At 41.5% G+C, this 12206-nt stretch overlaps 1 protein-coding gene across 50 annotated transcripts in view; it reads right to left on the minus strand.

Moving 5' to 3' along the window:
* The window catches only part of ank3b (ankyrin 3b), a 166609-nt gene that overhangs the window by 4302 nt on the left and 150101 nt on the right, over positions 1–12206 (minus strand). For 29 of the 50 annotated variants that reach the window (XM_053238475.1, XM_053238476.1, XM_053238473.1 and 26 more), the window contains 6 exons: positions 5418–11330; positions 3434–3508; positions 2996–3127; positions 2519–2662; positions 433–1075; positions 62–287 (listed from right to left, as the gene is read on the minus strand). In XM_053238475.1, the coding sequence (XP_053094450.1) occupies positions 62–287; positions 433–1075; positions 2519–2662; positions 2996–3127; positions 3434–3508; positions 5418–11330 (7133 nt within the window). Of the gene's footprint in view, positions 1–61; positions 288–432; positions 1076–2518; positions 2663–2995; positions 3128–3433; positions 3509–4109; positions 11331–12206 lie in introns of all 50 variants that reach the window. The other 21 variants (XM_053238444.1, XM_053238447.1, XM_053238443.1 and 18 more) reach the window with 5 other exon arrangements.

The following is a 12206-nucleotide window of genomic DNA, read 5'->3' on the forward strand; positions in this document are numbered from 1 at the left end:
TCTAACATGTTCAGTGTTCTGGGTCTCTTTGTTCAGTGCAAATGAATATCAACAACAGTACCTTAGCTTTTGGCTCTGCCGTCTCCTCATCCATGGTGCTCGGCCCAGCGGCGCTGTCATCTGGGGTGATCCTATCCATTTTCTCAGAATCCCTGCTGCCTTTGCCCTTCACCTTACTGGAGGGTTCCTGGGCCTCAAGCAGTGAGGCAACTTGGGCTTGGAGCTCTGGATGCTCCCCGTTCTGTCTCTCAGCTTGCAGCACAGAGGGAGCGGATGTTGGCTTTTGGCTAAAAATAGATTAGATCAGGATCAGTTAGGTCATGAGCTTGTCCAGTGGTGCCTGGTCTGCTGATGTGAGGGCCTTGTTAAGAGGATATCAAGTAAAGATATTATGTTGTCAATATGAAAAAAGGGAAAGGTGACAGATCTCACCTCCACTCTTGGTGCATTTGTGTATCAGTATGCAGAACTGAAGCAGACATCTCCTTGCTCACACTGGATGGCCCTTCTTGCAACCCTGCAATCGAAGACATCTCTTTTTCTGCCTGTTCCACTTGTGCGAGATATGCCTGCACTCTTTCTTTGGTTATCTCCTCATTCTCTGACCCTTCCTCCAAGTTAATGCCTTTAAGAGGGGGCTTGAGCTTCTCCTGTGTCATCTCTTCCTCCTCTTCCTCTTCAAAACCAGACCTGCCACTTTCTCTTGCCCCATGGGCTCCATTGGGAGGAACCTCTTGCTCTCTGAGAGCGCTCTGCATGAACACTTCTGGATGTTTAGACACCTCGTCACTGTCATGGACCTCCAGGTCATCTTCAGTTGAGCCCCCTTCTCGACTACAAGACCCTCTGCCTCCTATTGAGGTATCCTCAGCTACCACAGTAGGGGGTGCTGCATTGAGGGAGAGTGCATCCCTGGAGGTGGTCGCCAAGGACAGTTCATTGGGTCTAATGAGGGTTGTACTGGGCGAGACTACACTACTGTCCTCACTAAAGAAATCGTCCTTGCGGAGAGGGGTGGGGGGTTCATAGGACAACTCTGAGGGACTCTGCAGCTCCAGACTGATGTCGTGGTAACCTGAGTGATACAACACAGCAGGACTGAGGTGGATGCAACACCACAACTCCAAAATGCCTCTACCAGATCAACAGATTTGTTAGGTGAGCTTTTTCACACGCACAATAAACAAAAATGAAACAGTGGTAATGATTTTGAAATGAAAGAATATTACATGGCAAAACAGTTATGACATGCAGCAGATTAATTTACCAATATAGATTTGATATAGAGTGAATGTCACATATATAATGTGGCTCTACTATGTAGGAATTATGGGGTTCAGATATAAATGGAGGAAAAAGAAGAAACAACACAGCACTGGAATATTGCAAACAGATAACACAGTTATAACAGGTAAGGAGGCAGAGAATGATGAAGAGGGGAAATCGGGGAAGATCAAGGACACCATAGGGTGTAGTTTTGAAAAGAAAAAAGTTCTTAAAATGATAATGCAGAGTTAGTTGTGAATATTAGTACAATGAAGCTAGCAATGCAGATGAATGAAGCTTCAGAGTTAGCAATGCTGCGAGTTGAGCTGACAGTGAGTAGGGAGCTGCAGCTAGAGTTTGCATTATTAGTGCAGTTACGAAACTAGATAGCAAGAGAGGAGGCAGCAGCAGCTATGCCAAGAGTGCTGCTCAAAGGCACAGAGGTGTTGCTGTGGGAGCGGCCAGGTGGCTTTGAAGAGTAGCGGGTCTGGTTTTGCAGAAGACTAGAAGAAGGCACTCTAGCAGGAAGGTTCAGAGGCTGGGATGCTATAGAACTATCAAGCTCTACAGGCATCACCAAAGCAGACATTCCACCATGCTATCAGAAGAGCTAGATGAGACTGAAATATAGCTGTTGTTCTTATTGGAAAGAGTAGAACAAAGCATGCATGTTACCTAAAAGCAATGCAGCTATCATTATGTTTTCATGTATCTAAGTATTTGCTCAATTACAGTATTACAGAACTACCACAAATTTCGCAACTAGGTTTTGTTTAGAATACTGTATATACATATAAACATAATGTTTATGTAAGTTGAGCATGGACCAAATGTTAATCCCATCATATAACACCAAATTATAATGCAGGCATGAGAAATTAGAAAAATTCTAACAAATTATAAACTCAATTACTCAGCAGTATTAAGAGCCGAATAATGATGTTTTCATTTCACTAAGATGGGATTAAGTTTTAATATTCATAACTGCATGCATTATATCAATCCATACAGTTAAACACAATCATATCACACTGCCCAACGCTGGTTAGTCACACCAGTTTGAGTAAGGAGCAGCATTAATAATCGGAGAATCAAATATATTCATTGGTTTAAACGTGAATTTAGTAAAATTGAATTTTGATTTGAATTTAGATCAGTAAGTGTTTAGCCTTTATGATTTTCTACTTCTGCAAAGATTCAAGAAAGAAATAAAAGGAGAAACAGAGTTCAGCTAGATGGGGCTAAACTTTACCATCAGCCTGATCCCGGAAAACTGCGTTATCATCTGCAAAACACCTTGTGCCTGAAATGTTACCATAATCAAATATTGGCCCTTCCAGCAATGTCACAATATCCATCCGATTGATCTTTGTCAGTGCTGCAGTTAAGGCATCCGCTAGAAGGGTAGAAAAGAATACACTCAGTTTCAGAACATGTTAAATAAGTGGGGAAAAAAAACAGTGGAATTATAACTTCTGTTCAAACAGTTACAGTCAGTGAGATTTTTGGACAAGAATGGCAGTCTTTTATAGAGTAGACACTCTGAAAGAAACAGCTGTATGAATTTTATTCACAGTGATGAGGAACAACACCATGATTTTGCCCAGTGAGGAGGTTTTAGCCATAGCTTACAGTCCATGTGTGGTATCTCTGTGAAGTTTGAGGTATGATGTATGCAACATACCCTGCTGTTTACCGTCTAGCAAAAGAAAATAATGCAGGAACTTACTTGTGGCATTTTTACCGTCTCTGCTGACCCATTTCTTTAATAGCATGAAACTCTGAGCTGTCAATGAGTTGGGGTTCTCCACACGGATGTGATTTATCTCATCAACCGAGAAATCCATTTCCCTGGCAAGCTCTGCAACACATTAAAAATAGATTACCAGTCTATCTCTCTTCCAGACACGTACGTAATACTGCAGTGCAGGCGGGTCAAGAGAATGCAGATGGTACTGCCTACTGATCAGGACCATTCTGAGCATACAATGCCAAAAAAAATGCCGTATTTACTCAGTATAAAGCCACCGTCAGCAAACAGCACTGTCAAATACTAATTTTTCAAGTTAACAGTTTCTAAAAAATAAAAGTGAAATTGTCATATAAATGTGAGCAACACAGTTTTAATCCTCTAGGTAGAAACATTGCTTAGGATTGTTTCTCTTACCAGTCCAGCTAAGGCCAAGATGATCAGCCACTATAGCCATTCGAAGATCTGTCCTCTCACAAGGACTTTGAGGGCCTAGTAAAAAAAATAGCAATAAGTAAATAAATTCATTAACAAATACAATTTAACATAATAAAAATGAGAAAACTGATATAACCTTTTCCCCAGAAATTAGTTACATTTTGGATATGTTGAGGAGAAAAGAGGACAAATGCAATGTTTTAAGGCATCTGGTTAATAATTTGTCAGTGGTGTTAAAGAGTAAGTTTGCAAAGAATACTCTGCTACTAATCTATAATTCCTCTTACAATAAAAACAAAACAAAAAACCTCACTGGATACATGATGATGGACAAGACTCACAAATGAACAATGGATAGTTGTTTCAAATGCTTCTAAAGTTTCTGCATAAGACCAAAAGTCAAATAATTCATACAAGCTACTGCAAACTGCTTAGCACTCTGCAAAGGCGACGATCTGTCCAGCGCCCCTCTCATATTAGCATGCTACAGTAACGCTGACTACGTCATATAGAGTGAAATCATAACAAGAGACACAAGTACACAAAGAGAGAAAGATGAAATAATGATAGAAAAGACATCTACAATTAAATCACGCCACAAGCAATCACAATGGTTCATGCAACTAAGATCATACAAGTGGAAAATTTTACAAACTAGGCTCGATTTCCACGCCGGGGGCCACTTGAGACCCAGCACCCTGACTGCCTTCACTTCCACCCGTCCTCTTACTCCTCCTCCTCCTCCTCCTGTCTCTGCCGGCCTGCTCAACCTCTGCTCTCACGTCTCTAGCAGACCTGGATGTAGTGGAGGGCTGGGATGCTTCTGACAAAGAGGTGTTCCTGGATGTGCTCCTTTCTTCATCCTTATCATCTCCCTGCATCTTTTTGTCTTCATTGGCATGGCAGTCCACAAGCTTTACTGCTTCACTAGCCTTTGAGTTAGAGATTTTGCCCACAGCCTGTACCTGCTTCTGGCTTGTCTTACTTTTTGATGTGCTTGGAGAGTCTGTCTTTGATGTACTTTTAGCTACTAATACCTGAGTTCTTCTTTTCTCTTTCACTAATATGCTTGTCCTACATTTTCCTATTGAAGAAGAACTATTAGGATCTTTTTTAACCTTCAACACTGGGATGCGAGATTTAGGCTTCACAATCGGGAATGGATCTAGTCTTTTGCTGGGCACTAGTTTGATTTCTTTGTTTGATAGCTGTAAACTTATACCTGCACTGCAATAGCCTTTTGTTGAACGGGGTTCCAGTATTGGCAACCTAGACTTTAGTGGCTTTCTTTTAACTTCCTTGCATTGTGGAATTAAATTTTCTTTGTTCACAGCACTTTGTTCATGGCATTGTGGAATTACATTTGCCTTGTTCATATCATAGCTCTCTTCTCTCACTAAATCTGAGTCTGTTTTGGGTAAGTCCTCTGGACTATGCTTAAAGTAGCTGCACTCAGGATGTGCCTGCTGATGCTGTTCTATAGTGCTGTACTGCATGTACTTATCTGCAACACTGGAGGCCTGTAGATTATTATTATTATTGCAGTTCTGTGTCTGGATACATTTCTGCTCTGTCTTTGATAAATCTTTCCTTTGCTCGTTTTGGCTTTCTGTACTTGTTTCTGGTTTGAAGACTTCTGAAGCTACTGATGTTTTAAGTGTAAAACTGTCCCAGTCCATACACACCAAATCCTTATTCTCACCAGAGGTGTCTTTGACTCCTATCTTAAAAGAGGAACACAAATTAGAACTGACTTCTGAATATGAGGGTGGCTCCATAATGTTGTCATGAGATGGAGTGTCCGAGCGATCAGCGCAAATCTGAATGATATTGTATGATATTACTGAGCTGTTATCCATCTTAACCTGTGCATGCTCTACTTGCTGTGGTTGTGATGTGACTACACTTGGATTTGTGACCCCTTCCCTTTTATTCCCAGGTCTCCGTCCATATAAATGCTCACCAATCTGGAAAAACTGCAGCCTCTCTTCAACAAAATCCCGTTTGCTCATGTCAATTGCACCACTGCGGGTCATCTCAAACATCTTCCCTTCATGGAAGGGGAAAGGGTTAGGTTCACTAGTTGGTGTGCTTTCATCAGTTGGAGTTCTTGCAGGAGTCGTGTCAGGGGTAGTCGCTTGAGACTTCTCATCTATAGCTAGCCCAAAAGGCTTGGGCTCATCATCTTTAATTCTAGCATCAACAACTTCATCATCTCCTCCTTTACTTGACCAAGGATCAAAGTCCAAGCCTTTTGTTGCAACAGTTTTAAATGGAGTATTAAACTCTTCCTCAAGCTTGTAGCTAAAGTAAGTATCAGGCAGTCCTTCTTCCTTTGATTGCTTTTTGTCCTTTTCATTGTCTTTTCCATTTTCAGCTTTTTTAACAGAAGGATCGCTCTTAGTTTTCGCCTTTTTGTACTCCTCAGTTGGTGATTCCTCTTCAATTACTTCTAGTTTACTTTGGCTGAAAGAACGATCACTAGGCCTAAGCATGCCTTCTGATGCCCAAATGTCTTTTCTGTTGTCGCTGGAAAATCCAAATGGTTTTACATCATTTTCATGAAGGCCGTCATCCTCATCCTGAAAGTCATATCCATCCAGAGAATCAATCTCTGTGGCATCTGTGTCATGAGAGAACTCGGCAGTTGTTGCTATTGAGCAGTCTGTAATTGACTGATCATTGCCATTTTGTTCGTAGTCATTATCCTCTGCTTTGCCATTACCATTTATCCCAGGTTCTTTATGATTGCCATTTCTGTCATGTTTTTTGGGTTTGGATTTCTTCTCTTGATCCTGCTCATCAATTTTAAAGGTGTATTTCTTTGCAGGAATGGGCTGAAATACTGATTCATCGTCACTTGAATCACTGTCATTAGCTCCTGGAGGCACAGGGGATGGAGGCTGGACTCTAATTATGGGTTCAGCAAGTAGATGCTTATCATGCTCCTCCTGGAGGTTCACCTCCATCATATCAGTGTCCATCTCTAAGGAAGGAGAGGACCCTTTCTTCTCTGTTTGTGATGACTCAGAGTCCAAGGGAGGGGGAGGAGGAAACTCTATGTAGGCAACTCGTTTGTCTTTACTTGTCTGTCTGGTATCCTGACTCATGTTGGCTGGCATGGTGTCTATGAGCTTTTCTGGGGCAAGTTCTTTAAATGTAAATGCTTTGCCTTGCTCTGAATCCTCTGATTCTTCTGAGACTTCAGCTATTGGACTAGCACTGCCTGGTATGAACGCCATGAAACATTCGGGGGTTCTTGAGGTGAGATCATAACTGACTTCCTCAGAGCTAGGTGTTTCGGGGGTCATGGGACTTTTCGCAGAGCTATCAAGAAAAGATATCTGCTCTAATGTGTCATCATCTGGGCTACCCTGAGGGGATGTTGGCTGTCTCTGTTTGACTGTGTAAATTGTTCGGCTCTCTGAACTGACTATTTTCCTGACAGATCCATTTGCCCCTCCTGCTAAATCTTTCTCACCTTGTTTTCCTACTTGTACACTTACATAAACTGGTAATGTTTTCAGTCCCTTGAAACTTTCTCTGGTGGTGACCGTGGTAACCTTTTCCACTGCACCAGAGTCACTGTAGTTACCTGAACTTGGATCTCTGAAACCACCACCCTCTACAGAACTCTGAAACATCTTTGTTACAGCCTCTTCCTTAGACAGTTCTGAGCGACCCTGAACTCTTGTTTTAGCTAAGGTAGGTATATGTGATGGACTCTTTTCCAATTTAACAACTATATCTTGTTTTGCTTTCTTTGCTTGTTCAGCATCAGGGAGACCAGATGACATTCTCACAGGAATTTGTGATTCTGTGATCTTTTTTTTAAGAGTCTTCATTTGTGTATCATCACTGTCTATGTGGTTCTTTTTTGATGTCAAATCTGATTTTATCTCCTTTACAAGAAATTCATTTTTAAAATGTTGCCCCTTAAGGTCAACACTGATTGTGCTCTGCTTATCAATACTACTAGCATCTTTTAAGGAGTTACGGATTTGTTCCATTCCACTTTCACTAGTCCTGATTTTATTGATGTCACTAAGTTTTTCATTTGTGTCTTCTTTTGGCTTGCTGACCTTTTCAAACTCTGGCTTGCTGAAAATGGTGTCTGGTGTTTCTGATGAACATGATGCAATGCCAAATTTACTAAAAGATTGCCCGGAGGTCACTTTAATTTTATCACTCTCTGCAGATTTGTTCAGAGGCTTTCCTTCCTCTGTGGAATCTACTTTTGAAGACTTGGTGCCAGCAAAAAATTGATACACGGGTAACTTACTTTCTTGAAGTTTTTTCACAGGTGGTTTTGATTGTGTACTTGGCATACTTTTATCTTGATTTTGGACCTCTGTTTCAAATTTTAGCCTAACAGAGCTCACTCTGGATGTCTTAACTTGAACTGGAGGAGAAATATCACCTGGCTTTGACTGCCAAATACCGTTTTCCTGTTTTGATTTGTCCTCATTTAAGCGTGACTGCACACGCCTCTCTGGGCTGCTTGGCAAACTAGCGCTTTTTCTTTCATTCATGCTACCAAACAATTTCTGTTTCCCCTTATCCCATTCCTCATTGCTCACTTCAGTTTTCTGCTTTGTTTTCTGAGGACTACTGCACACTGAGCTTGGGCCTGACCGTGTCTCTCTGAAGTCTCTCATGGGAGGCTTTTTCTCAGGGGATTGAAGCTCGTCATTTAGCTTTTCTGTTTTGTCTCTAAAAAACTGTGAAACTTCACTTAGTTTTTCTTCAGCCTCTTTAACAGTTTGGTCAACACGATCTTCATATATAAGTTTCTCTCTATTTCTGTCTTGCCTATCTTGGGTAAAGCGCATCCTGACTGTATGTTTGGGGCTGTCTGGTTCTGTTGTATAGTGCAACACCGTCAGTTTATCATACTGATCTTTATGGAAAAATTTGTCGGATGCGTCCCTTGCTGATCTGAAAATTGTTTCTCTTTTAGGGCCATAAAATCCTTCTGCTCCTAAATCAGGAGTGATGCCACTTCCCTGGTTAATGACTGAATCCTCAGTATCAGACTGTGATGTGTCTAATTTTTCAGAAAGAAGCATTTTCTCAGCAAATCTATATGACTCCCCCCTCAGCTCGGACAATTCATCATCATGATATTCAATGGACTGCTGGCTTAGTAGTTTAAAAGCTTTATATGAGTCATCAGCAATGAGCTGAGCAGAACTGGGTCGACTCTCCTCCTCTTGAGAAACAGGTGTATTGACTCTAGAGGTTTCTAAGAAAGAGGGCACTGTTTCCTCAGCAGTAAACAGTTCATCGTCTTGCAGAGCCCCAAAATCACCCTCTACTCTGTTAGAAAGTTCCTTCAGACCACGGCTGCCTTTGCATACATACTCAGGGTGTTTCTTTGTCTCTCTGATTATTACCTCTGTTGGGTCTGTTGTGTTGCCCTTTTCTATATGAACCTCAATTATTCTTTCAACTTTGGGTTTTGTGTCCTTATCAAGGAACCGTGGTGTTAATTCATCTCCTTTGATAGAATCCTTACTAGCCTTGTGTTCAAATAGCCCAGCCAATTCTTTGGAAGGGTCTCTTCCTGACTGGAAAGCTTTCATTATGTCTCGAACTGACATGGTTTCGTCAATTCTGTCAGAGCCTGCCTCTTTTAACTGTGGTTTGTGGTAGACCATTCTAGTTGTGGTGGTTATGTGAGTTTCCTCTTTCAGACACATACTTTTGCTCATTACAGAATCGTCTTCAGAACTAACTTTCATCTGGAAAGCCTTTACTTTGTCTTTGATAGAGCCAGCAGCTGACTCAGGTTCAATGCAAGCAGGTGACTGCAATGCGGCAGCTTCTTCCAATAGGGGCTCACAGGCCTCCTCAGGATGTTCATAGCTTCTGATGACATGAACAACCTCTGTTCTGGTTTCTGTTATGACTGGGGGAATAGGAACATCTGAAAAGAGAGGTTTGGGTCCTGTGCTCTCTGCACTTTGAGGAGCCGAAGGAGTCTTTTCACTTCGGGTTTCAAAACCACTGTCTGAGAGTGGGCTTTTATCCTGATCATGGGAAAAGTCGTCAGGGGATTCCAAAATTGCATCTGTACCACTGTATGAATCGGTTAATTTGCATAAATCTTTCTCTGAAGGAGAGGTGCGCATACCTGGAGGTGGCATTTTGAGTTTATGCTCAGATTTGAATGTACGTTTCTGTTTTTCCTCCCCCTCCTTCATTTCGTTGTATTTGCTCTTTTCACCAGCAATTTTTGAAAGTGAACTAGCACCAATGTCATTCATTAAGTAGTCAACCACCTTGGCTAAATTCAGGTCTTTGTCTTGCACTGACTGTGGTCTAACTGGCAGGGTGGATTCAAAAGTGGGATGGGATTTCAGTACACTCTCTTGAGCCTCCTCTATTTCATCTTTAGAGAACTCTTCCCACTCATCCTCAGATGCTTTGTCCTTAGTGCAGACTTTTGTCTCACTCAGTACATCCTTAGAGAGGATTTCACTAACTTTCACAAGATCTTCTTTAACTTTCTCAACTAAACTGAAAGGTTCCTCATCTTCCATTTTAGATTCCCTGGTAGCCTGGGACTGATACGTCTTTGATACATTAGTGGCATCAGTTTGCAGTATGGCAGTCATTTTTATAAGACCCTCTTTCATGTCTGCCACGTCCCGCAAAATATCTTGACTTGATGACATTTGCGAGGCAGTGGCTGATTTAAATGCTGCTGAAGGGATAAAGAGTTGGGGTTTTGAGGGTTTAGATCTTGGCATAAATGATGGTGTTTGAGTGGTTGTCTGAGGTGCAGTTGATACTGTGTCTGATATCTTCTTATCTTGGGGCTCAGGGAGAACGTTCACTAGAGAGAAAACTGGTACAGTCATAGCACTAGTTGATAGTGGGGTGCCGGAAGGACCAGGGGCTCTATAGGAACCATACACCGAATTTGACACATTTGATCTCAGAGGAGATGACATGGATTTTATTGTGTCATAGCTTGATGTAGAATAGCCAATTAGAGTTTTTTCAGCCTCACAAAAAGCTGCACTAACACTGGAAGCAGCTGCTTGTGTTGTAGCTTGTATCCTCTCCTGCAAGCTGCTAGTTCCTTCTGAGAGTAGACGGGGTGATGTAGAAGAATAAGAGGGATATTTGACTGGTGACACAGATCCATTGAGAAGGACTGTTTCAGCAGAGGCAACAGTAGGCCCAGCCGGTGAAGAGAGCGATGAGAGAATTGTCCCATTGGAGACTGTACCTCGATCTGGAGAAGTTTTCATCGACGACAGACTTGTTAAGGTTTTAAACGTGGGTGTTGCTGCAGTAGGTGCGGAAGTAAGAGTTGATCGGAGTGACAAAGCTGAAGTATACAAATTGGCAACTGACTTTGGAGATTCAGGGGGGGTCATTGTGGTGAATGTTCGATCAAGTATAGAACCAGATGTTGGTACAGAAATAGGTCTTGAAGACAGTGAAGCAGCAAGTCCCTTGATAGACACAGGATCTGTGCCAGTTTTAAAAGATGAAGACATGAGACCACTAGAAACTGGAGAAGGGTATTGGCCTTGCTGAACGACAGTTTTTATAGGTGAAGAAATAGATCTGTATGTTCTAATGGGCGATGCTATGTCACTAACGGACTTTACAGGAGATGCATTTGTGGTTCCCAGGGTGGACTTGAGTGGAGAAGCTGAGGTTATTGACCAGACTGACTTTAATGGCGAAGCAGATGGCGTGTTGGAAGGTGAGCTGGAGAGGGAACCCAGTCCACATTTTGTTTGCCCAGGGATGGTAACAGGAGCAGCCGACCATGCCTGGTAAGATCTTGTTGAAAAGACAGGTTTGTGAGGGTAACCAGCAGGCAGTGTTCTTGTTGTACTTCGCTCAACTGTTTCTTTAAACAGACAAATTAAAATCCAACACAAAATCAACAAAAATGGTTGAGAAACAGAGAGACCAAAGGGAAAAATTGGTCAGTGGTGTTTGTATCATAGAAGAAAGAAGAACAATGCTTTCATGGTGGTACATATGAGTTGAATGATGAAGAGCCAAAAAAAGAGATTTCAATGTGATCCAAGGTCCACAAATGGCACACATAATATAACTTAAGTCCAACAAAGGAGATGACTTAGACAAGACCCTCCCTCCCCAAAATAAACAAAACAAAACAAAAAAAAAAATCGCACAACGACGTAATGAACAAGACAATAAAACAAACTGCAAAATGGCAAGACAAATGCAGAGAACCCAGAGGAAAACAATTTCTCTTTTGACTTTAGATGTGCTACATTCCCCTGTTACTGGCTACCTTGATTTTACTAAAGTGCCTTTTATCTGTTTGGAAAAACCAGTTTCATTCCAAATTCGGGTATTCTGACAAACCAGAAATTAATATTACTAAACAAAAATATGCTATCCTATTTTCTGTGCTTTAGCAAATTTTACTATTGCAAAGAACAGGCTAAGTAAGAAGGTCTTAAGTCCATAATAACGCATCATGCAGTACTGAGTAGTCTTGGTGACAGGCAATTCAGTGCAAACTGTGAAAGCATCTGAGAGAAAGTCTGTTCGTGACTCTCCATGCATTTCTGTCAAAAAATAAATGAAAACTCTGCACAATCACAAAGCCAAAAGGAGCAATACTAGTTTAGGAGGGGATGAAAAAGGAGGAGACTATGACTTAATATGTCAAGTAAGAAAAATTGTTATGGATATTAAATGGGTAATTTCATTGTTTTCTTGCCAATGAGAAAAGAGAACACAGACAGTG

The sequence above is a fragment of the Pangasianodon hypophthalmus genome, chromosome 12, assembly GCF_027358585.1.
Source record: "Pangasianodon hypophthalmus isolate fPanHyp1 chromosome 12, fPanHyp1.pri, whole genome shotgun sequence".
NCBI classification, from domain to species: Eukaryota; Metazoa; Chordata; class Actinopteri; order Siluriformes; family Pangasiidae; genus Pangasianodon; species Pangasianodon hypophthalmus.